General features: G+C 43.0%; 2 protein-coding genes and 1 pseudogene across 3 annotated transcripts; all 3 read right to left on the reverse strand.

The window, feature by feature from the left end:
- Window positions 1-739: 739 nt before the first annotated feature.
- On the reverse strand, window positions 740-4,382 carry LOC134188871 (uncharacterized). Of its 2 annotated transcripts, XM_062657080.1 has the most exons (7): window positions 3,176-3,241; window positions 2,613-3,077; window positions 2,414-2,541; window positions 1,983-2,355; window positions 1,774-1,924; window positions 1,289-1,706; window positions 740-1,175 (listed from the first exon to the last, which is right to left on the reverse strand). In XM_062657080.1, exons 4-7 carry the CDS (start codon window positions 2,075-2,077, stop codon window positions 931-933), a joined length of 909 nt encoding a protein of 302 aa, XP_062513064.1. In that variant the 5' UTR covers window positions 2,078-2,355; window positions 2,414-2,541; window positions 2,613-3,077; window positions 3,176-3,241; the 3' UTR covers window positions 740-930. The 2 variants fall into 2 exon arrangements, 1 of the variants encoding a protein (XP_062513064.1); XR_009971399.1 differs by having other exon boundaries at window positions 1,289-1,699; window positions 2,613-4,382.
- Window positions 4,383-6,659: 2,277 nt separating this feature from the next.
- On the reverse strand, window positions 6,660-7,742 carry LOC134189224 (ATP-dependent DNA helicase pif1-like; the record flags this gene model as incomplete). Its single annotated transcript, XM_062657465.1, has 1 exon — window positions 6,660-7,742. A coding segment is annotated over one exon (702 nt), but the record flags the coding sequence as incomplete, so codon positions are not given.
- On the reverse strand, window positions 7,704-8,973 carry LOC134188873 (uncharacterized; annotated as a pseudogene).
- Window positions 8,974-25,791: the final 16,818 nt, after the last annotated feature.

The raw sequence follows: 25,791 nt of genomic DNA on the forward strand, positions 1-25,791 counted from the left end.
TTATTTGTTGTGCTCAACCAGATCGGTCTAGTTCCAAGAAGCACTGTTTTATAATAATAATAATTGTTGTTGTTAATAAACCTGACAAATAATCGATTCCGTGACGTCACAGTGGTTTTTGCGTTTTTGAGAGTAAAGAAGAAAGAACTCATTATTTGGGGTGGCGTAAAGCTAAAACTGGCTAGGGTTTCTCTCATAAAATATGAAGAAGCCGTTACTAAACTCTGCTATTGAGAAATTCGTCACGTTTCGGTGTCCTGTCAAGATAGCGCGCGCTTCAAACTCTAGATTTATTTCATAACAAAACAGTTCCGATGGGCGAACTTTTTCTTCATATTTACAGTAAAAATTTTGCAGTAAAGGGCTGTTTCAATTATAGCCGTAGAGACTGTTATCGTAATTTTGTGGTTATTCAAATTTCCGGTATAGTCACGTGCAGGGAGTGGCTTTATACTTTTGCGACGGTCTGCATATATATATGGTAATTTCATTGAACTTTACCAACAAGTTCTCGTGTTCTAAAGTGCATATAATAGTGTAGTAGTGGTAGTTGCAGTACTTTGATTACTTATATATACGCGAGTGTGTGCATGCACGTGTCTTGTGAGCAAGTACTATGCTGCGAATGTGTTAGTCGATTACAATTTTATTGTCGCTTAATTTTCTTACAAATAAATGAATCAATGAATGAATTGCTCTATATCTCACACCAGCCATTTATGCTCTAGAAATTGTTGTTCACAAAATCCATCTATTTTAAAGATATATTAATTAACAAAACCCACCAGCACTTAATTATAGCAGCTATACATTGTGTAACAGCTAATTAAATAACATATTTAAATTACATTTAATAGCAGAACGCAACGCAATACGTGTACTAAACACTGAGTTCATCTATAGAACTATAGACTACTAGATCTGACCAAATCAGTGACAATTTAAAATTGCAAACGCCATTTTGTTCCTGAAATATTCGTAAGAGCCACAGAGTGCGACAGGAAGCACTAGTCGTAAGTCACAAGTAGATGACCTTGGGCACGTACCAGTCACGTCGCTATGATCGACTGCAAGTACAAGATCTTTGTGGAATCTCATCGCTAAAACTGAATCCAAGCCTGTGGCAAACGTGAGAATAGCTGGAAGGTCCAGCGCACATGCTGCGTTGTCCTCACCTGCAATACACATGCATGCACATAGTATAGTATAGTATTGCATTGAAAAAGATTTAATTATTTAACAACTGTGTTTACGTCGTAATAAGTTTAGGTTATGTATATGTATGCACCTGCGGAGACGAGGCCATCTTCTACATCACTCAGGAAGCGATACCAGTAAAGTAAGAGTTCCTCGTCGTTTGTTCTCGCAGTTGTGCCTGTCTGTGAAGGGGTGAACTTGAACAAGCTGCGCATAACTGTAGCATCGACTGGGACGGTTGGAGTATGGGTAAACAGTGATTTCGCAAAAGGAAAATTTCCAGCTATGAGCTCGTTGACTTGGTGTGAGCGAAGACCTTCTAATAGCTGATCTAGGGCCGCTTTGTTACTGTAAATAATTTGTTGGAGACAGACCCCTGTCACTAGCTGCTTGATATGATGGGCTTCAAACGACGATGACTGTCGTCCATACCCAAGCTCGAATCGTAGGTCATATTTTCGAGTTTCTAACATTTGCCTCGCTTCGTCAATACTGGTGGCATCTTGAAGCTGTGACAGTAACAGCACAAAACCGTCAATTAATTAATTAATTAGAATAGTCAAGAGGGAAACATACCTCTTGCCAGACTTCACGCATATCGGAATCCGGTAGCTCTTCAATAGTAGGAGTTAATCCTTCCAATCCATTATCCAGATACCAGGCTGTAGATGGTGAAAGAAACTTTGGAGCCAGTCCCCTTGAATCAATGACATGGCCATGAATAGTCCTGGAAAAATCATAATCATGTTACAAACGAAGTCTCTGTGTTAGTACGCAAGTCTTACCGGCTACAAGGTACTTCTTCTGCTGTAAAGCTGGAGCACTGAGAGAGACAGTGCGAGAATGAAGCAAGCCAAGAAAAAGGTTTGAATTGCAACATTCTTGCAAAGCGGGACGAAAAAATTCCCGTCTAGGGCCACCGTCGTCTACAGCCTCTTCGAATAGAAAGTGTACACGAAGCCACTTCTGCCCAGTAAACTTAGGACGTGTCATTGCTTGAACAGTGTCCAACCAAAGATGTGGTCTCCTCACATCGATTGCGTCTATATTCTCTCTGTCACGGTCAAGAACATCAATGTAAGGCAACACTGCTTCTTGATGGTTCTTCAGTGTAAACTGGATGACAGTAGCTGTAGTGGTTGTAGTAGCTGTATACTGCTATTATGTAATTCAAGGACGTTTGTATAAATGCACGCGTAGGCTCTAGCATGTTTACCTGCAGGCGTCTTCAACGCTAGCAGCTAACGCTGCCTGCAAATCAACATCATCATCGTACAGATAAATTTGAGCTCCTCATCGTCGTCATCGCCGCAAATGTTCGGTGTCATGATAGACATGCACTCTCTATATAGACAAATATGGAGATCATAAAAGACCAAATATAGAACAGAATGTATAACCACGTGGTTTCTCACCTGTATGAATTAGCGGTTCTCTGAAGTTGTAGGCTAAATGGCGCATCAGTACATGCAGCTGATCTTGCTGTTATTGTCACCGTACGCATTTCGTCTGGCGAACGTCTGGTCATCAGAGATGTCGAGCTTGCTGCTGCTGATCTTGCTGAGGCAGAAAGTGCACCAGACGACATTTTACTGCGCTTTTCACCCGGCTCTTCTTTCACCACTATAACTTCCTATATAATTAGAACAATTTCAATTAACAAAAATCACATGCTGCATGCAGAAATAAAGTGAATGCTCATGTTTATGTCGTGAAACGTTGCTGCGGATGTCTGATTGTTTCTTAGTAATCTTTTAGATGGCCTCAAATAGACAACCTTTTGGTTGTACACTTGATGCAAAGTCACTACATCCATGACTTGTGAAGGCAATAAGCGAGGACCGACCAACTTGTTTCCAACCGACATCACAAACTCAAAGCTATTTCAAACAATTAGGTCAGATTGACGTACTGATATGTATTAATTGATTACTAGCTGGAATCTACTTACTACTAGAAAGGCAATCTACTTAGATACCTGCAAGGTCCTTCTGAGTCAGTGCTACCTTCCTCGGTTAGCTCTAGCCGGTCACGAAAAGCGCATTCTAGAGCCTTGTAGAGATTTCTGCAGCCCACGTCTTGTCCATCGGAAATGCATTCAAAACAAACCCGTCTTCTACTAGACTGACATTTTCTGAATGCCGAAGTGTAGTCTCCCATAACGGATCTGGCAGTAGAACTATTTCTTTTGTAATGTTGCATGACGATGAAGACTTGGCGGCAGCAAAGGGTCGACTTCTTCTTTGACGAGACGGTGCACGGAAGCTTTGAGACGGGTGATTCACGTGGTCTGATGGTCGAGTAGATCTAGAGGTAACAACCCTTCTTGATCTGCTGTCTCTTCGAAAAAGTTGTGAAAGTTGTTGATGTGCACTTTCAAACCGTCCAGCTCTTTGCTGTCTCTCATCATCTCGCGATCGGCGTGAAGAAGATTGCTCTCGTGGTGTTCCTATGCGTCTTGACACAGATTCTTCGACTACAGTACGAAAGTGTGGATTACTGACGATTTCTCTCGTCAAATCATCGACATCTCTCGAGTCTTCAGATTGAGACATATCTAGAGCTGTGACGTGATCAACACTAGCTGTATACAATGTTGAAAACTCAGTAGTTACTGCCAGAACTGCACTGAAGGGTTGTAATGCAGTTGCTCTAATATATACGCTATATCATGGGCGTAGTCGAATACGGTATTTAGAGAAGTCACAAAGTTCACGAAAGTTCACAAGGTCATGTGAAAATGTAAGAGACAAGAGGTCATGCACTGCCCTGCTGCTACGGGCAACTCGTAACACAAGCATACTTTTGGTCAACGGCTGGGTATTGTTTGCACGGAAGTAGCAACAATGGTCACGGTGCCGCTACAGATCACGCTCTATATTTGAGCTCTTAACGATGACAAGTACCATACTGCAATTAATTAATTGACACAGGGCGCAGTAAGATGTTTGGAAAACATCGAAAACTTTTGAAGTTGGCGTTAAAAATTGAGACTGTCAGGTGAAGGTGAGAATGTAAGCAAAGTTACGTAAAACTTTGTTGTTTTAATTTCTACATTCTCAAGACATAAATTGATGACACTTGTACCGTAGACATAGTTTGTATACTACGTCTTCTGTAACATTTTCAAGAAGTGCTGGAGAGTCTGCAAATTATTTAATTAATGTAATAAGAAAGATTAATTATTCAAACAATGACCTTAATATGCTTAAAATGAAAATCGAAAATCACAAACAAAACTACTTTTTCAGCGAAATCGTCATTAAACTCAATGAAATCGCCAATTCAGACAAAGGTGTATTTAGGCACGCCAACTTTTGCCTAAATGCTTGTGTTGACACCAACCTTCTAAATCCGTTTATGTTGTGGTACTTCCTCTATCTGAGTCAATTGTGTCTTCTTATGTAGGATTAAAATTTAAGGAAAACATGTAGAGAAAGATATTCTAAATAGCACATTTGGAAGAAGGTAGACGACTAGATTTTCTGACTAATTTTCTTTCCATCATGTTCGCAGCTGCATGCAAATATGCGACATTATCTACGTGCAGTGATGAGTAAGCGCAGCAAAGTGAACCTCTTCTCAAGTTTCTGATGATGTCTTCTGTAAATGATTCTGTATATAAAAACGTAGCAGCAAACTCTCCTTGTGTTGCAGTCTCCGTAACAAGGCGTCCTTATTTTTGTATCACTACTTGCAGTATCCAGCAGGTACTTGAGACCTGCTGCCGTACTGCTTGACCGAGGCAACAGATTCTTGCCAGAAACTTGGGTCGTGGAGAGCGATGTTTCTTTCTGCCATGAGACGACAGACGTTAGAAAACGAAACTGCGATACCTTCGTGCCGGATTCCATTCTTGTCTTTGAAAGTGACGTCAGGTCTGAGAATCTGCAGCACCTATAACCAATACGCTGAAAGTGAACGAACTGCATCAAAATATACAAATGAAATGAAACAAAAACGCAAACCCGACTTTCTATTTGCGTAGATATCAAACCGATATACCTTACACTAATTAGTGTAGAGTAACAGATAATTGATAACTCAAAAAACCACATACCTCTGGTCCCGATAACTGATAAACAAGAAAGCACAGCCTGTTTCAAATGTTGTCGAAACGTTGATTCCTCTCGCTGGAATTTGTTAATCCATGGAACCATTTTCTTCTCGATATAATTCCATATTTGATCTTCGGGACCTGTGTTGTCAAGCTGCGACGTCAGCTGTACAGTAGACGCAAAAGAGTCAGCATCTATTTCTGCTTAGTGGTACCGCTTTATCCCACTGAACTCCAGTGCATGCAATCGCGCGTCCATAATTAGCTTAGTTAATTCGGGTTTAGTAGCTAACGGTCTTAAAGTCTTTAGATTATACATGTTGTGGCTGTTATCCTTAAGGTTATATTTATGAAAATACGACATCTAGTACATGCACTTACATAACTAGCAGCATTTAACTAGCAGCAAAGGTTGAATCCAAGAAAGAGAGATCGAAAAAAAAACCCAGATAAGCAAAGAATTCTGAAGAGCGCTGGGTACGTGTTGAAGATGCGGCAAGCTTCAGGAACTCGACCAACTGTCCTGCTTGAAGACAAATGAGGCAGCAAGAAATAAGTGGAGTCGTCACGAACAGCCAAAGCCGTTGAAACAATACAAATGTAAACCAGAACATGCAGAGCGCTGGAAGTAGGGTGGTGACGCGGCAAACTCCATGTTCCCGTTGACCTGTATACTCTAACAGACAAACAAAATACGAAAAATACGAGTACGACGAACTGAAGGTTGCCCACCCAACAATAAAGCTAATGAAAAAAGCGTTCATTCCTCAAATGGGGTCCCATCACCAGAATAAGGACTGACGCAGACAGCCACAGTGACACAAGCCACAATGGCACAGTCTGAAAAGATGACGACCTCCTCTTCTTCTCTTGTTCCTTCAGCAATTGACGGCTACAACAATTCTCGCGGCAATGCCAGCCGTACATCCGGGATATGTATATATATGTGCCCCGAAGATGGAAATGACAGTTAGTAAACCGAGTGCTTAGCATTTTGAACATGTGAGAACACTTTCATGTTCAAAACCCCAGGACAGACCACGTGGAGGTTGCACTCTCTGCCCCGCCCCCTCCCACCCTAGGCCACGAATTCCAGGCTGTAATTAGACGCTGCACATCCCAGTTTAGCTACGGTATCTCTTTTCAAGTGACCTTTTTAGACAGTATAACAATTGGGTATGCAGCTTCGCACAACTTCGAAGTAAACCATATCACGATAATTAATGTAAATTGACATGTCAGTGGTGTCTTCAGTACTAGACCGGTCTATAGTAGCAGGACTCATTCTTTGCCAATTATGCTGTTGTACGTTGTAGGAGCACACAAGTTTGCAGCAAATGGGCTAGAGTCAAAATTTCAATGTCGGTGCCCCAGGTTGATTCTTTGTCCATACCGGTTTCTGTTATGTATTGCTGAATTTTTGATATTCTGTTGGGAATGTGGTGGAATAATAATAAATGGGCAATGTGCACCATGTGGTTTTAGGATAGCTTTACGTACTGCCATGTGTTGACTTTCTGAACCACATATAATGTATGCAAAACAACGGAATAAGCAGTTGCCATCTCCTTTGATAGGTATTATTGTAGAGGGGTCTGGTGGTGTTAGAACGACGTATGGATCGCCTGGTTGAAGTGTGTTCCTTCCCACAAAACGCAGACCTAAGGTGGCACATGCTTTTCGCTGCCATTGTATCTACAGTGTAGAACTTGAATGGCCATACACGTTGTTGTCTGAAATTAACAGTATTACTAGTGACTATCATGTCTGATGTTTCGGCACATTCTCATTTGCATAACGTGGTTTTCCGATTGACTGTGGCATGTTTTTTTGCGTGTAGGCTCTTCTGCTGCATTGGGGATCGCTTCCGATTTGCAGAAAACAATTTAGTGGCGAGACGTGGCATCTTTCGTTTTGGCTCGTCTTGTTCTACAGTACCAGTGAGCGTAATGTTTCCGTTGGTTTTGGGAATTTGATACATTTGGAGATCTTTTCGGTAAGTTTGTCTGAGTCTATTGATTTCTTTGAGGCTGGGTACATTGACCATGATAGATTTGCGACTGAACGCAGCTAGGTGTAACCCGGATAGCGATCGCACTCTGGACAACGCTACGTAGGCCATTCCGGGAAGGAAGACTTGATCTGAGAGGTCTACGATGGCAGCGTCTAGCGACAATCCCTGACACTTTTGAATTGTAATCGCATATGCCAGAATGAGAGGAAATTGCTTTCTGTATACAAAGTTTTTCATGATCGTAAATTTGCTTTTAACCTGTTGTACGTCGTAAGGCGCAGATGTGTGGTCAAACTTAACAGTCACGGTGACTGCTGAGATGGAAGTGACCGTACCTATGGCACCATTTACTAGTCCAGCTTTTGTGTCCATATTGCGTCGCAGAATGACTCGCGTCCCCACAGCTAGTAGAAGTTTAGCTTCTAGACCGGCAGTTTCATCGACGTTGTCTGTACACGACACAAAGTTTGGATTTCGGAAGGAAGACTAGTAATCATTGCGCTGTTAAACTCGTCACATGCATTTTTTTATTGGAAACAGGCACAGCGGGAAAGAGGGCTGGAAAGCACATGAAATCAAGATGTTTCAGACGATTATCAATGCCCTGTTCCGTTACATACAAGATTTTGTATTGCTCCAAGTCTGACCCACTGTTCGGCTTGCTGTTCAGATTTCTGATGGTATAATGCTGAAACCCAGCAATGTCATCTGTGGAAGCTTTTTCCAACATTGCGTTCGTAGCATTGTTAGATATATTTCTATGACTTTTCTTGTTGCCTCGTCTATAGAATGAACTGCTACATTCTTGTATAGCCAATTTATCTTCTTAAGTTCTTGTATGGCTTGCTTTAAAGAATCAACATAGACTAGAGTACGCCACAATACTCCTGCTTTAGTGGGCTTACCATTGACTATTACGTACAACTCAGGTTCAGGTAAACTGGAGTTTAACGGTAGTAGAATGTTGCTGTCTTTAACCTTGTCTAGAGTGTCAAGGGTCTTCGTTAGAGGCAAAGGAAGATGAAACATAAAACCCCTACAAGCTCTAAGGGCGTTGGACGCGGACACCTTTCCAGTGTATGTGCCAAGGCGCACTACCGTCTGAAAGGACTTTGCCCGCTGAAGAAGTTGCAAGCTTAGAGAATCTAATTTCGCTAATTCTGCAGGTACTGTAACTGATCGCAAGCCGTTGAGAACGCAACGCGGTGGCATTGTATCGTTAGTAATCCGACTCTTGCAGAAAGTGCACATAAACAGAGTATCTGTCTCTTCAGTTTGGTTATTCTGCTATACAAACGCTTTCAACTTAGGCCACACGATTCTGCCGAGATTATCTGAAACGAGCAGCTTCGATACAGATTTTCTCCGGTGAAGGCATTCACAGCTGCAGCAAACATGGTCTGGGTCATCAAGTAGCTGTTTCTCGTAATCCTTGATCATGAATGCATTGGTTGGCCACAAGTAGCTGTGACTCGCTGAAAGTAGGTTCAGTATTGGTAGCTGATAAATTGCTCCATTCCAGATCGCACAGAAGACATTCGAAAATTTCAATTTCGCACATTTGCAGAAGGACACAGAAATTACCAGCCCCCAGAAACTGGTCTATCTCCCTAACATTGATATGACTTGTAATTGCATTATGTAAATAGTGCAAAAATGTTCTCAATTTTGGATAATGGGAGGAAGCTGCTCTGAAAATCCGAATTTTGCTGTCACATCTCCCGTCATTGAAACAAACCAGAGGATGACCTCGACGGCGAAGAGTGCCAAAGTCACCGAAGGTTTTTGTGTCTAGTACTTTGACATAGTAGTGCCCATTAAGACATCCACGGTCACATGAGTCTAAGGCAATTCGCACTTGATCCATTGATGTTTTAAAGGTTTGCAAAAGTTCGACAATGGCATCTACTTCTGCTAGACTTACAGTTTTACAATCGAAACAGCCATAGAGTCTGCTCTCTATAATATCGTATCTGGCGTTGCAGCAGACGACGATGTTCAACGCGATCTCACGGAAGCCCATCGAATCGGTGACACTAAACTCCTTGAATTTGTGAAGTCTCGTCTGTCATCATCAGATGTGCTATTTTATGATCCAATTAATTAATAAACTAAAGTTGAAAACGTTTTCTTCTCTTTTGAACAACTAAAGCAATTAAAATCACCAGACGTGAAGTGATGGTACCAGTAGACCGTGACCTATTTGCACGACTTCTAATTGTGGCACAAACCGTGCTCTCGACATCAAAGACGCTCTTCGATACGAAATCGGTCCTATGCCATGGTCACTTGCTTCTGTTGACGGGAGTCTGGTAAAAACAAACAAGGCAAAATTGATGGAATGTATGGAAAAGAACACTACCTGTTGAGCAAATTCCACCTAATGCGGCAGTGATTACTGATGCAATGGCTATTTTACAGAGTATTACAAGTCCACCAACTACTTTCCGCGACTTGGCAATTATGATCTTTGATAAGATAACTGCACACAAGGTTATGACAAGACAGCAGGAAAGTACATCACTGCATTGCTACATGGATAGAATTTTGTCGACTTATTCGGAAAGCCGCATTGAAGTCGTCCAACAAGGCTGCCGCGAAGATGATCGCGAGAAAACTGGGAGTGAGAATTCGTACGGAATATCTTGTTGGAGATGAAGTACTCGTCAGACTTCAGGATATACGTCCTGGTCGAAGACGCAAACAGAAATTCTTTCGCCTTCTTACTTCTTTACGCGGTCACGTCATCGAGGCAGATCTAAACAGGTATCGCTACCGTGTAGAGTACGACTCTAGCGATGACCCAAGTAACCGCTGGTTTTCCGTAAATGACATTACGTCGCCAACTATGCAACCAGAGAGAGAACGGAACACCTCTCGTGCTAGTAAGTGTCTTATGTACAGCTATGTATATAGCTACGTTTTGTGCATTAAATGATATCGCTCTAATTCGCAATTATTTATAGTTTATAGTAGTACAAAACAACGGATTGCTCCAGAAATAGCAGAATGTGGTTATTCACTGAACGAAGCCACTGTACAAACTGAATCAACAGCAGCATTGGCAAACGACGAAGGCAACGAGTCTTTCCAGTGCGCTTGACAACTGCTTGCCAAGTGACTGTTGATGCTCGTACTCGTGATTCTAAAAGTCGAGAAAGCGGTAATCGTAAAAACTGATCTCTATATACTATAAATGTATATAACTGGTGTTTTTGTCAGGAAAAGGAAAATAGAAACTGGCGATGTTATGGTAAAATTTGCATATGATAAATGTCAAATCACTAAATAAGTAAGCAAGTTTGATTTTTTTAAGTTCCTGCTGATGCTCTAAACCTTTGAGTGAGGCTTCCCCCATTATGTCTCGTTTGGCAGTTCTGAATGTGAACAGTGATGCTCACGCGAATCTAGTTGCCGCTTGTAGCTTACGTTCACAAGCAGCAATGCTGCTTAGCAATGCTCAAAGTAACATCACTATCGAGTCTACCAATAAGAGCCCTTCTAGAAAAGGCATGGAAGTTCCATTGGTGTTATCTTCCTTGTCAGTCGGTAAGTTGGTACTCATAATTTATATTTTGCTCTAACCAAAAATCTCTGATAAACGACAGAAACTTTGTCAACCAACGAAGGAATAATCAACAAACAGACAACCAAAACACACAGATCTGATAACCGTTGCTCATGCAGCTCAACTTGTAAACGTGTCAGAAGTCCAAAATGCTCTTTAGAAAGCACAAATTGTGCATACTTACTACTCAAGTCCTCAAGAGAATTTATTAGGTTAGTCAACATATAGTATTGAACTGTTTTTGTTGCATAATTCTCTTACAGCGATGAATGACTGACCATTGTCTAGAAATTTTCTCAACTGCAACGATCTTATTCGCTAATTTACTTTTTAGAGATACTTGTACAGTAGGACCTCAAAGATACGAACACCAGACAACCGAACTGACCGGTCAACCGAACAGCATGCTCTAGCGCGAGCGCGCGCTCTTGCAAAATTTGATCACGTAATGTAGCCACGCGCACGCGCACTTTTGCTTTTGAGAGAGCTCCTGGACCTTGCAGGACAAAAAAGGGGTTCTGCCTTGAAGCAAAAGACAATGGATTGTTATTTTAGTAACCCTTGAATTCGTTCTTACACTCTCACAGTTACTGTAGTTCACGTACTTATCCTTTTTGTTAGCCATACAGTGTACTCCTGTTTTCACAAGTTATGTAATCATCGATATTACAAACTTCAGACTTATGAACATTTCACAATTACGAACACCCAATTTCCCGAGGTGTTCGTATCTTTGAGGTCCTACTGTATTCCAAATTATTTCAAGTCTACATTAACAAATATGGCATTAAACGGTCACCTCCTACAGACCAAGGAAAAGTTCTTCAAAACTAGTAGCTTTACATTCTATTTCGCGATTGACCACATAAAACTCTGCGTGCTTACAATACATCCATGTATCCATTACAACATTTATTAGCACCCACTTGACAAGTCACAGTAATCTTCTTTCGTTGATATTGTAGTAGATTAGATATCTGAACTGCGCATGCGTAGATGTAGTAGTCTGACATTGTACACGTTGAGTTTCGAGTTCTGTATTACCGTTAGCGGCTAGCGGAATAAAGGAGCTACTTCTACCTGTTTCCGTCCAGGTATACTACATTGGCGACGAGGAATACGGATCTGACATTTTCCCGCGCAGGTGATCGGGAAGGATAGTATGGCGTCTACGATGTTCGCTATTGGCAGGATCGAGCAGTTTGACGAGTCCAAAGAAGACATCGAAGTCTACCTCGAGCGCTTAGAGCATTGGATGGCAGCAAATAAAATCACGGCGCCACCGGCAGACCAAGCGGACGCCATCGACTCGCGTGTAAGTGTGATACTGACAGTCATAGGCGCCAGCACTAATGAATACATTTAGAATTAAATTAAAGTGAACCGTATATACATACAAACGCGCGCACAAGCGCACATACGGACACGCCACACACAGCCCTTCTCTGGAGAAGCATCCCAACAGAGACGCTAGCGCCACGCCTGATGAAGTAGCTACTCTATAATAATAGCGAGCGGAAAGCGGTGACTAGCGAGCGTGTGCATGACTATTGCCTAAAACAAGGATAAGAGACTGTAAAAAAACTATTTTGTTAGAGGGACGCACAAGCTGCCAATGCGAGTGACCGACGTAAACAGCACCTGACTATCACAAGTTTCAAGAAGCACAACGATCGATCAATTCTACGTTTTTGATATCTGTAAGGGGACTTCGTCTACCCCAGAAGATGACGTGCTGCACTTCGTGACGGTGCAAGGTCAGGCAAAGGTAGATATCAAACTGAGATAGAAACACCTGCACACGTCATACTCAGAGCCAAGTAACAATTTAGCAGTGTCCGCGATAAGAAACTACACATGGCCGGACAATGCTGTTGATGGTCACGTGAAATTGATTTCAATTTTTGCAACAGTACGTACTAAGCCAAAGAACTACATATTTAGTAAAGCAGCCAAAATACAGTCTGCTGTCATCGGAAGTGTCAGTTCAGTTCATGCTTACTATTGACTCCAACGATACTAGACCTCTACAGCAGCAAGGACTCCCAGTCATCAAGATCAGAGGCAGCGGCGAGTTCCTCATCACCAGACTCTTGAACGCTGCTGTTTGGTGCTTCTCTTGTATCCTGTACTTGTCTACGGCATGCATCTGTCCACCACAGCTGCACTGCGCGAGAGCTATCCCATGCCAGGAACTCTGGCCCTTCCATCTCTATCCGAAGAAGACTGTCAAGACTAGCTTCACCAAGGTTACATCTTCGGTCTGTCTTTATTAACTTCATTTGAGAGAATGTACGCTCTACTCGGCCATTGGACATGGAAAGACAAAACAAGAGTTCTACTAATGCGAGAATATTGCTCCATTGCATGAACTGTCTTGGATAAATGGAGTGAACAGAGCGTTTGAGCACGCTAGCCAAGGCTGCCATTTCCAGCATTCCAGACCAAACGCGCGATTTCTCACCAACTGTGGCCGCATGTCGTACTGCAGCAATATAGGCATCGCGCAGTTCCATGTTAGACGCCAAACATTCTGAGAAAATGCGGCTAGGAGCATCACAAAGTGTCTGCGAGAGAATGGAAATGGACACTTCCGTAGCTTGTTGGTTCTCCGCTTGAGGAAAGAAAAGATCGACGTAATACTCCGCGTTGTCTCGCAACTCCTTCATGACGAGCTTGCGAAATTGGCCATGATTTTGTTCATCCCGTGGCTACCAGGCTTGCTGCTCTGAAGAGACAGTTACCATCGCCGTACACGTCAAGAGAAACGAAGTCACGGGGTGCCTCATCAGCGTAGAGTTTCATGGCCACGTCATCTACAGGATAGTTTGAAACGTCCAATTCGGGGAAGGTGAATAAAGCAGTCATGCTGAAAGCGAAAACTGTCAGCTGTCACGAGCGCTACTGTGCAGCCTCGCGTTCTGTGCACCTGTTTGCGCAAGTTCGTTGATGTATCGCATACGCGCATGTGCACCATAGGATCGTCACGTGTCATCGATTCCTTCGACGGCGAGTTCGGTTGACCTGTTGAGCAAGAAAGTCAGGTAAATCTTTCCTAGGCAAGCGAGCTTCAGATTTGCCCGGACACTTTGTCCGGGCAATCAGCGTTTTAGTCGGACAAACCTTGATATTGGCCGGACAATGTCCGATGTCCGGCCGTTATCGCGGACACTGTTTAGAGACCTTGAATGGAAAGCACGGGCTGTTCCTGTGCGAGTTGGGAATGTGCTCACCGCAAAGCTCGAACATGGATGACGTGATTCGTCTGCTACATCCGGTGCATCAAGACTGTGCAGTTGTGCTGCAAGACACTCAGGAGTTCGAATTCTTACTCTGGAAAGACTAGACAGTATCAGAGGGCTAGTAGATGCCAACAGAGTGAGCTTGTCAGCAGAGAACATTCAGCAGTTTCCGTTAATAACCTTTGCTGAGTCAAATAAAGGTCAAACGAATTGGGGGCCGTACAATATTTCCTTCCTACACTCTCTCATGACATTATTACCTGCAGACTGCTGCTGTAAAGACAAAAACGACTGTCCGACGAAAGGGGCGTTACCTCGACTCGATGTGCGCTATCTCTCCTGGAGAGTAGCAAACGGAGACAGTGATAGTGTTGTTGTGTTAGCTAGTCACCTATAAACCTATCTCAGGTGCGAAGTTGCAGAATTGCCTTTGCGTTTTCATGGGGGGAGGTAGTGTCCGGTGAATGATGGTGGTGTCCGATGAACAGAGTCGCAGAGAGGGATCACGTTTACCGTCCTAGCATAACCGTTTCAAGCCTTTCGAAGTCCCGCGTCTGGAATCACAGTCTTTACTAATCCTTCTTACTGTGGGCTTTAAGAAAGCTCAATCTTACTTCGTTTACTTGCACGGCTGTCCGATGATTGATGGTGTCCGATAACAGGGACGTCGCTCTAGTTTCTCACGTGACATAAAGACTAGGCTAGGCCTCAACATTCCGTGATACTGTCCCGTTCAGCGTAAGGACCACCGAAAATGAAGGCACGTCTACGAGGCTAGCCAAATGGCGGTGAAAGGTTTTCTTCTGGTGACGGTCGTCGTCCTGGCTGGCATATCTTTCTTACCGCACTGCATCAGAGTGTGACAAAACCTACTGTTGTTGTCCATGGCCAACAGGGAATGTTAGTGTTTCGACTGTTTACAATCGTGTGAGTCTGCAACCGACTAGGATAAACAGTGCGGGAAATGCAGCTGCAGCTGGAGAAAGAGAAAATGAGCAACGTCATGAAGCCAATGTCACATCAACGAAAAGTATTTTCCACCCTCTTGTGTGAAAATCTCTTGGCTTGTGGTCACCACACCGTTTGGAAGTATTGAAGACCATTGCACGACGTCTATCTTTCAAAAGAAATTTGATAATGAATGTGTGTCTTTTTCATGGAGGCTGTCGTGAGTTCATACGATGCATATCTCAGAGTCAAAGACAACTTCAACTTGACAGAATCAACAACAAGCCTTTCCAGTTCTCCATTATGCTAGATGCATCTACGGACAGTTCACAACACGAAAACGTCATCTTTTACATGTTACTGCTCAGACGAGAGAACAAAACCCGTAACCGAGTTTTTTGCAGTTGAAAGTTTGCTCGGTGAAGATGCTGCATCATATATGAAAGTTTTGGAAGATACTTTGACTGATCGAAGATTGCAGAACTGGAAGCAGACGGCTGCAACGCCATGCGTGGTGTGCACAATGGCCTAGCTGCAAGGATTGAGCGACCGGTGGCTGGGGTTACAACCATTCATTGCATTGCACATAATCTACAGCTGGCAATTTCTAGATGCTGCTAGAGATGTACCATATATAAATTTTGCAGGAAGTATTCGTTTCTTCAAATCTATAAAGCTCCAACAGTCAAAAGAGTCAATGAAGTAAAGACGAAACCTGGTCCTTACAAAATGGCCAAATACCTTACTACAGATTTCTTCAGCCATGAAGAAGTCTCCACTTGCGGCAAGGTACACTCAAGAACGGCCGTCCCAACTTGCCCAGGCCAAATGATGTAGACTGCAGCTTCTGCTACGATTTGATACGTTGGCAATAGGAGCCTTTAGTTAACTTAATACATTGTTGTCACGTAGACTTCCTTGCTCAAACGTATCCCAGTAAGCCGTGGGGCTAAGACCAGAATGTCTTCCATTAACACGGGATTCAGAGACTATCCAAACCACATACCAAAGTCGAGTCACCGGGAGCTACAAATCCAGCTGGCAGTAGTTGAAACTCTCAGACACAACAGCTAATGAAACCCTCGTAGCTAGTCTTTCATGAAGAAACTTGAAGTCACACAACACCTACGGCGTCTATTTGCAGTACCAACTGCGCATGTTCAGATGTAGCTCCGGCTATCTCGCGAGGACATGCGACTGTTGCAGCTCCGCCCTTATCGTGCGAGAATCCTGCGATCGACGCAGCTACGCCCAATCCCGCGAACGACCTAGTCAAGCGACAGGTTGCAAGATCTCCGCACGAGGTCTCTAATATGCAAATGATGTGCTCGCGCGTGACTAGGGTAAATCTCGCGAGAATATTGCGGCGATATCGCGCGATCGCGTGAACTTTCTTAGTAGGGCCACAATGGAAGATTTAACTAATTTATCAATTATTAATGATAAGTACGTTTCAAAAAGCCTAAAAAACTGCCCGTACGATACCACTACCCGTAAACGCGTGCGAAAGAGTAAATACCCGAAACCGCGTGGACGTTAATAACTGTGTTTCTGTCGTCTGTAAAAGTATATAATACAAAAAGGGTTGCCGTCATCATGCGAACCTTATAGCCGCCGAAGCTGACCTGTAACTGCTGCGGGAATGCTTGTAGATCCCTCCAACACGCTCTGCTTAGAGACCTGAGCAAATCTATGATATGCATGACAACTAAAAAGTTTCCCAGACCCAAATCCTTCTAGATATATCCGGTTGATTAAAAATATAAAAAGAACAGAATGGAGATAGGAAACCTTGGCACACGCAAAACGTCTATACATACATTGATATCAGGTCTACACTACGTTATACACGCACGGTTACGCAGAACTGGCACACTAATCATTCACGCCCATCAGGCACACCCAGCAATGATATACGGAAGATTTCTTGCCAAATGCGGGTAGGCGGGAAGAGTCACAAATGCTGAAGTCTCAAACTCAGTTGGCAGCTCTGGTAGTAAGCATGTCACGCGTACACCTCTGGACGGTCACATGCACCTATTGAGAGGTTATGTGCACTTCTGGGAAAGACCACCTCCAATTTACGATCAACTTTGACGGGCTTTTGGGGGGGGGGTTGATAATGGGGGAATCACTGTATAATTAAACTACTAGTAGTTTTGATGTCCCGAACTCGTTGGAATGTATTTCCATATCTTTTGACCCTTAATATGAGCAATTATCATACATGGCTGAATGGCCACTTCATTCTTGTAAAAGTTTTCTGTGAACCTGTCGACATAATATCATTCATGCAGTTGGTCTCCATTAAAATCATCCCGACAACTCTTGAGTCAGAATTTCTCCATTTCCCTTTTCCTGCACTTCTCACAGTTGAATTTTTCTGTTTCCAACTTTGATTTTATGGTCAAAATGTCTCTTAAATACTGCATGATGCTACACACGTGCCCAGCGTGCTCTATTTGAAGCTCTTCTAATCACCAATGTTAACAAGCAGCGCAGCAACAGCACTCAGAGATCAGAAGGTTGACATTTGAGTAGAAAAGTTAATGTTGTGATTATTAGCTTTGTTTTGCAGTAATGCGTCTCATACCGGTACTCAGTCCACTCCAACAGCCATAATCTGGTGACACAATTATTCGTGAACGGCAAGTAGAAGGAGTCGAACAGGCGTATGGTGAGGACAATCATTTGCTTTGTAAAGATATTGTTGAACTACTTGTACGTGTTAGAGGAAATATACTTGAGCCAAGAAAGTCATCAATTGAGGATTGGGTAGATTATTAACAGTTATCATATAATTGCATGTGCTTTCTTTGATTGTTTGCTTGTGCGTCGGTCATTAAGTTTGATTTCGATTTGCTTGTTTTATTCGAATCATTTGAATACTTTCAAGGAATTACAGATTTCATTTGTTTGTCTTGCTATGAGCTAGCTGGTGCTTGCAATAACTACTACTTTGAGTAACAAGAAAATTTAGGAAGTATAGAAGGAGATGCAGCATATAACTCACCAGAATGCTATATCTTCTAACATTCAAGTCAAGCGAGGAAGAAAGCAAGAACCTCCATTACAGTTGCAAACACTCAAGACGAAAAGACTGTACTCAAAGTCTGTCTTTTGCATCTGATTATCTCTATGACAAGTAACAACATTAGACTACATTAAGGTTAAACCCACCAGCATCAGCAACAGCTTCCTTTGTGTTATGTTTCTGGTTCCTTGGACATCTATACAGCTCACAACCAAAGCAATAATTCTGCAAATTAAATTACCCCTACAAACCGTATAACTCATTCAATCTTTCTGTTCATCGAAGTGAAGATCGCGGAAGTAGCAAAAAGGAATGGTAGAAGTTGTAATAAACAAAGATAGGACAGTAACAAAAGTGATACCACATCGCTGAGGGTTTACCAAAAAGGTGGAATACGGATATTACACAAGGTTTGCTGCATCTGCCATGTCTCTTTACGAGATCGATCAGTAGAAAGCTGCTCGATTAAATTTGTTTGCTCATCCATCGTTAATGTCAAGATTTGACAGCCTAATGCATATTAATGGTAAAGATGCAAAAGCATTATTTGCATGTTCATTTTTCATCTCAAGATATAACTACTGAACTACTCAAGAGAAATCCAATTATGATGCCTTGCATGGGCACTATACTAAATCATGCAAGTAGAAATGCAGACAAGAGTGAAAGGTCAGCAGCTATAAATAAGCTTTGCAGCCTTCTGTCTACTGAAACAACGAAGTGATCACTTTGCAACATCAGCAGCCATCAACAATATAGTTCTGTACAAAGGTCATGCAAACAGAATGGTAGGTACCAATTAATAGCGACTGCTAATAACAACTAATAGTCATATGCTGATAGATTTTCTATGTACAGACATTTGACCGATTGAATCATTTACGAATGTGCCTTTCCAAGACACAACTCTGGCAGTCATTGATAGACTGATTCAAAACTATGACTATTGCATACGAGATGAACAATGTAAAATTTAGAATTGGTGCTTCAACCAAGGTAAGAATCTTTAATCATGTAATGTTACGCATTTTTTTGCAGGCAACAGTCTTGATTGTCCGTGACGTTTCAAGATTGTCAGTGACAACCTTGACTTTCGAACCAAAGTTTGTTACATGACTGAGACACATCAGAATCAACAGAAGCACTGTTTTCACGCCTATGCTACCTTTTTTCGATTTCCAAGTTACCACTTGGCTAATGACACAACTATTTTGCCATCCATTCACAAACCTCCAAACACTGCATACCTTTTGTCACGTAAAGAGTTCGAACCGAATGCTTCGATAAGATTTGGCTGTTCACTTGGGAAGAGTACTGTGCTGCAATGTTAGATAATCAAGCCGTTTCCAAAGTTGTTTCCGGACCACATTCCACATACCAACTCTAAGTACATGAAGCAGAAATCTCAGATAGTATGCTGATTCAACTGTACATTTTGCTGTGGGGGTTTATACCATTGTATATGACCTTTTTGCTTATCACTAAGACTGCTGTTTAAGAACGAGCAACACAACGATGATATACTGGAACATCTTGGGTCACTTTACTCAGTACGTGCCAACAACAATGGACCAGAAAGGAATCGCTGAGCAACTACTGTTTGGTGGTGATCAACGAACTGCCGAAAGGACGCGAAGTGCAAAAGCACTTCAGCTAAATAACAGGACTGGTTTGGTGGTCTGGTATATGTGTACCTGTTATAGAAGATCATCGCCGGACACAGCAGTACAACAACAAGACTAAGTAAAGTCATCGACCATAACCTACAACCAATTGTTCAGAAATCAGACTCATATCCGCGACTCAAAAAACTTCACACAAATTGTCGACATAACCACACTACCGAAAGACGTCTTGTTAGTCGCCGCCGATGTCACTAATTTTTTTCCATTCTTGCATGTTGTCAGATTATTGAGACCATAACGTATGTATGTGCAAGTAGCTTGGATGCTATTTTATCTAGCAGATTACGAGTCTGATACTGAAACTTTGCATCAACTGGGAAACTATATTCGAAGACGACATGTCAAAGCAAAAGTGAAAGAAAATTTAATTCTTCTCAAGAGTTCCCCAACATAGTGACACGGGCGCATGTCATTGCACAGCAGCACTAGGTCACATTAAAATGCCTCCTATGGTATATAATGTAATCATAAGTTCAACACAAATTTGGGTTTATATAGTTGTGCTTTGTATAATTTGTCTCGGAAACATGCATTCATTAAACAGCGGCACATGATCAGCAGGACACAGAAATGCAAGCTACATCAATAAGCAGTGCAGGGCTCTGGTGACAGACATGCCTTTCAATTGTCACGGAATGAATGGTAGTACTAGCGCTACTCCATGCGCAAATCAACAGTCTTTCTCCTATGGCTACCCTGGATGTCTCAAAACACATTGTTGCAATAGAGTGGCTTAAAACGTCGTCATCGTAAAAGCCATAAAGATTCAGCATTTCTTCAGACAATACAGGCAAGTGAAGATGCGCACGGCACTTTCCAACAGCCAGATAGTGACCTTGACTATGAATCCAGTCTTTTGTCAATGGGCTTGACTATTCAAGCTTTCCAAGATGCCGTCAGAGAGGGAGATGGAGATCGCGCTGTTAGTTTATGGAAGGTATTTTGTTATACTTTCAATCTCATGGGAGAAAGAAAGTATAGCATTGAGGCTCTTAATTTTCTTTCACAAAATCAAGCTATTTTGACTCAAAGGATGGCCTACAGAGTGATTTGAGACAGCTTCGTTAATCTCCATGGTTCAAGTGCTCATAACATATCGTCTGCCCTCCCATTTAGGGCCAAATCTGGCTGATACGACACTTACAAGTGTCTTGTAGTCTAAAGAGTGTCATTGAAGTTGTTAACAAAGTATATACGTCTGTTAGTACGCATGTACTCTCAAAGACTACACTCTAAGTGAAGTGATGAGGAAGATTTGCAAAAGCTAGTTACTTTGCTTGTTATTAAAGGCGCCTTTCAGTATGTACCAGGACGTTGTCAGAGGCAATTTAGTAATCTAGGATAAACCCTTTTCTAAATGTTAAAGCTTCAAATCTGTTTTATTGACAAAATACGCAGAAAATTAAGCTTGCATCACAGCAATCGTTTGATACTCCTACCACATATGAGTTTATACATAGCGATACAGTTCAGTATACAACTGAAGGTGTGACAGACACTACACGTCTGACAAGATACATGTACAATGCATATATACAGTGTACATGTATCGCATATGTATGTATATTATTGTTGAAATAAAGAACCTAATATACCAGCAACTCAGTGATTTTGTAATTTCATCTAAAATACCAAATGACAGCCATTGCATGATCTAGATCAATGACAGCCTTTGCATGATCTAGACTTACTACTACAGAAGTACGCCTATACCAATGACGTGACCCCATTGCAGCAGCAGCTCCCAAAAGGGTTCCAATTACTCTTCAGCCAATTGTGAAAGCAAAATTGCAACGAACGAAGGAGTCCAATGTGATCGAGGAAGTGACAGAACCAACAGAATGGTTTACTCCTATGGTTCCCGTGCCCAACTAGGATGGCAATATGAGAATTTTGGCAAACCTAACGAAACTGAACAGGTCTGTTGAACGAGAGAAGTTCCATTTGGCTAACTACACGTTCCCTCAGCTACAAGGTACAAAATATTTTACAACCTACTCGATTACCGTTTGGGATTACTTGTGTGCCACAAGTATTTCATCGCGTAATGCAAAATATCTTGGCTGGTCAGTCTGGCGCGACATGTTAGACGAATTTCTTTTAGGGGAATCAACACAAGAACATGACGTGCGTTTGCACAAACTATTGGCTCGATGAAAGACACAAGGCGTGAAACTGAAACCTTCCAAATTTACATTTTAAGATAATCAAGTAAAGTTCTTTGGTCACTTGTTGAAGAGCCGTGGTGTCAGATACTGATGACACCAACCAAGCCGAAATTCTAACAGAAGCTTCATCAACCAGAGACGAAGATGCATCAATACTGGAGTGACCGTGACCAGATCCGGACAAGTAGTACGACCACAATGGCAAAGTGATTATGTTTGACTACGATATTAGAGTGGATAGAGAGACTTGGTTTTGTTTCAGTCTTTAAGAGAAAGAGGGTTCGATGTGTTGTTTTTCGTTTTAACCTAATTTGGTTGGAGATGTTCTGATCTTTGATGGGGAGATGTACTGTACCTTGGGAGTTAATGCACGCTACTTACAGTATAGCTAATATGTCATACACGTGTCACTGTTTCTGCGAATACTAGCGTCGCTTGGATACTCTTACAATAATGCCAGATGCTACACATGAGTGATGCCATTAGAGAATAAATTTTGGAGGAGGTTAGAAACAGCATTTACTTTGTAGTCTTAGCATGAGGTGACGGATGTGTCTGGGTGGGAGCAGCTTGGTGTTGCCATTCGCTATGTAAAACATGGTTTGCCAGTGGAGAAACTAATCAAGTTTGTAGTCTGTGAGAGAATAAAAAGCAAAGATTTGTGCCAGGCATTGCTGGAGACGTTGCAGACCCTGGCTGGATCCCAAACTTTGCAGAGCCTAGGGATATGATTTTACAGGCAATATCTCCAGGCAGTTTAATGGTTGCCAGGCACATTTCCGAGAAGCAGCACTCCTAGCAAAATACTTTCACTAAGGACGCCATCAGCTAAACCGTTGTGTTATCCAAGTCAGTCCCTCTATACGTTGTGCATACTACGGTCAGTGACTTGAAATCATTTGTTTTGTTATTCCAGTTCTTACCAAAGCCCCAAAGAGCCTTGGCGGCATCCATCCAAGATGTTAATGCTGAAAAGCGCCAGAAAGATGATGCACAAGTTGAGCAAGATAACTTCAAAGCTTTTATCTGACTCCAGGTGGGCATACGAGACACACACTACGTTTGAAGGTTTTAGTCGATTTGTACGAGATTCTTCTTTCCTAATGCCTCCAAGTCCTGGCACTCCAAGCCAATGGGCTGCAGAAAAGTACCACGTCCCCGAACTTCATTGCTGCTTTCTACACCAACCTAAACTTCGTGGCCTACACCAAGGCTCTGAGCATCAATTGCAGGCAGAATAAAAGGAAATCCTTAAAGGTTATCAAGGAGTTGGTTAAGTGAAAGATTCTTGCGGAGAAACGAGCTGCAGCAGAAGTGGTTACTATATCTCAGCTGTCAACTCCTCGAGGTAGACGCTCAGGTTAAACGTGGAGAGTAACAACACTGCAGAATACTGGCGTTGACCTGTATTCATACCGTTTCTAGATCATCTGATTGCAGAGTTTGCGCATGCATTGCATCTCTGAGATATTTGTGGCTCCCATTCCAGCATTGTTGCTCGTCCCAGCCCATCTGGAGTGCCTAACATCTTGCAGGGAGTTGGCACTAAGACAAGTGCTATGCTTCTGATTTCATAGAAGCTAATTCATTCTCCCAGGAAGTAAAGAGGTGGAGGAAGACATGAGAGGTTTGCCAGAAGACTGCGTATCCTCCACTAGCAAGCTTGACTTCTGCAAAAAAGCCGCTTCGCCGTTATTCTCCATCTGTCTCAGGTACGACAGTGCTAGTCATATAATAAACTACCGCGACATAGTGCCTGATTCCGAAGTCTCCCAATTGAGTCGACTCTGTCCCTACGAGTCGGTATATACTTAACTAATTAGGTCCGGCGGACGAGTATGCGCACAGTTATCAAGTGGTTTCGCCAAAGAACGCAATATCGGCGTCGATGGGGACATAGGACGTGTGCGCGTCGGTCGAGCGTGGATTGGCGCAGCGCGTGCAACCGACATCGTGAGACCCTAGCTTGTCCAAAGACATCGGCGTTCTGAGAGGCGTAGCTGCAACAAGTGCCAGTACCAAGTAATAGGGATGCGGCTCAGCCATTATAACATGCGTGCACATGCACCTTCAGCGGTTCCTAGTAGCATATCGGCAGGCCCCAGCAACACGTCAGCTGCTTTGCACAAATAGGAAAAAGCGCAGCAATCACATAGTGCATGAGTACATGCACTCTTACTGAGCGGTCAGCGAAGCCAATTAACGCACACTCACGCTTAGCAGATGCAGACAACTTCGTAAGCAATCAGTCACATAATTTCTTGGCGCCGTTACAGAGGCGGCACTTGGGATTACCTCCGGTAGTGTTCGTCGTGCAAGGTGTAAGTGTTCTTCAAACGTCAACCGTGCCAATGCTGGGGTCCATTCTGAAAGGGATGCTTCGGCCTACAAACGGGACAGCTTAAAGAATCCTGCATAATGTGAGAAGGAATTATTCCCGTTCTGGTGCGATTACTCCGCACCATTTATGCACAGGAATATGTGGATTTTTCTGAGCCTGTGCTAGGCAACTTAGAGTTACTGAGACGTATGCAAGCTAAGTTGGAGCCAGCAAACCGGCGCCGCTTGCGGTAAATGCCCACGTGAATTCAATGTTTTACAACCTACGTGTGGATACTACTACACAAACCATCCAGCACAGGCACTGGAATTAATGGTTGACCTACGTTTAGTGGCGCGCGAGGCTCACTCGTGCTACAGCAGTACCGGATGGTTGTTTTACGATGCTCGCTTCAGGCAGCTGGCGGCGTCCAATAGCAGCCTGTCATACAGACAGCTGCACGCGCCTGTCTTAAGCAACGATCCAGGTGATGGACTCCGAAAGCGCTGTGCGTCCATTGCATAGAGACGGATGATGGCCTCCGGTTCATGTGCGCTTTAACCGAATGAAGCTACGCCTATCACTGCGCCACGCAGATTTAAGCCAGAACAGAGATCGCTGTCGGGTAGATTAGAATAGCACCAAAAAAGAAACAAGTCATGTAACAACAAAAAATCACCTGCCGGAACTACAACTATAGCGGTTTTCCGGAATGCACCTACCAACACCGCTACCTGCGCTGCAAACGCGGTCACGAGGTGCTGGATGGAAAGAGGATTTACCAGCCCTACAGTGTTGCCAACCGGCAGCAACGCCCCGCAACAAAACGCGGTGTTCTCGTCTCCGCTGTTAATAAGTGCTTGAAGGCGAGCTCTAGCGCGCCATCTGTACACGGTTTCGTCAAGGACGACGTGAGTGGCCTATCTCAACGATTCATAATAGACTACGATTACGGCAGAGTCGCAACGGAAGGTCGCTCAGAAGCATGAAAACAACAGACAGCAACGGTAGTCATCGACGCGTACTTACAGGAGCAATGCGCAGCAGCTCGGGTCGAGTTTCCCGTGAGCGATGCGGCCAAGGCGTACGTAATTCCCATGGGGGTCATTCCGAAGGCCCATCAACTAGAGTGGTGCTGCGTTAGCGTGAATTTTTCGTTACCAAAGGCGGCAAGCGACAACGGCGGTTTATCGTTACAGCGGTGCTAACATTCCTATGTAAGCATTGTCGTGGCGGCATGAGTTAGGAGTGGGAGTGGGAATGCTCTGGCAAAGTTAGATATGACATAGAACAAGAACGCTACCATACATTTCGCAATAGTTTTTCACTTACTACAGTTCCTGTATCAGATCATCTTCTATGGTTGTTTGCATCCCATCTGACTGAGCAACTTAGGCATATGCCATAAGACTACTAAATGTTACCTGTTGACGATGCGTCATCCTCTACATTCAACCTGAACTGAGGTACCGGTTTGTTGTCCATGGAAAGAGCGGAACAGAACGGAATGAAGTGGGTTTCCCTGATGCGGATTCCCTGAACGTGTTAGTCACGCGAA

Source organism: Corticium candelabrum, chromosome 13, assembly GCF_963422355.1.
Source record: "Corticium candelabrum chromosome 13, ooCorCand1.1, whole genome shotgun sequence".
NCBI classification, from domain to species: Eukaryota; Metazoa; Porifera; class Homoscleromorpha; order Homosclerophorida; family Plakinidae; genus Corticium; species Corticium candelabrum.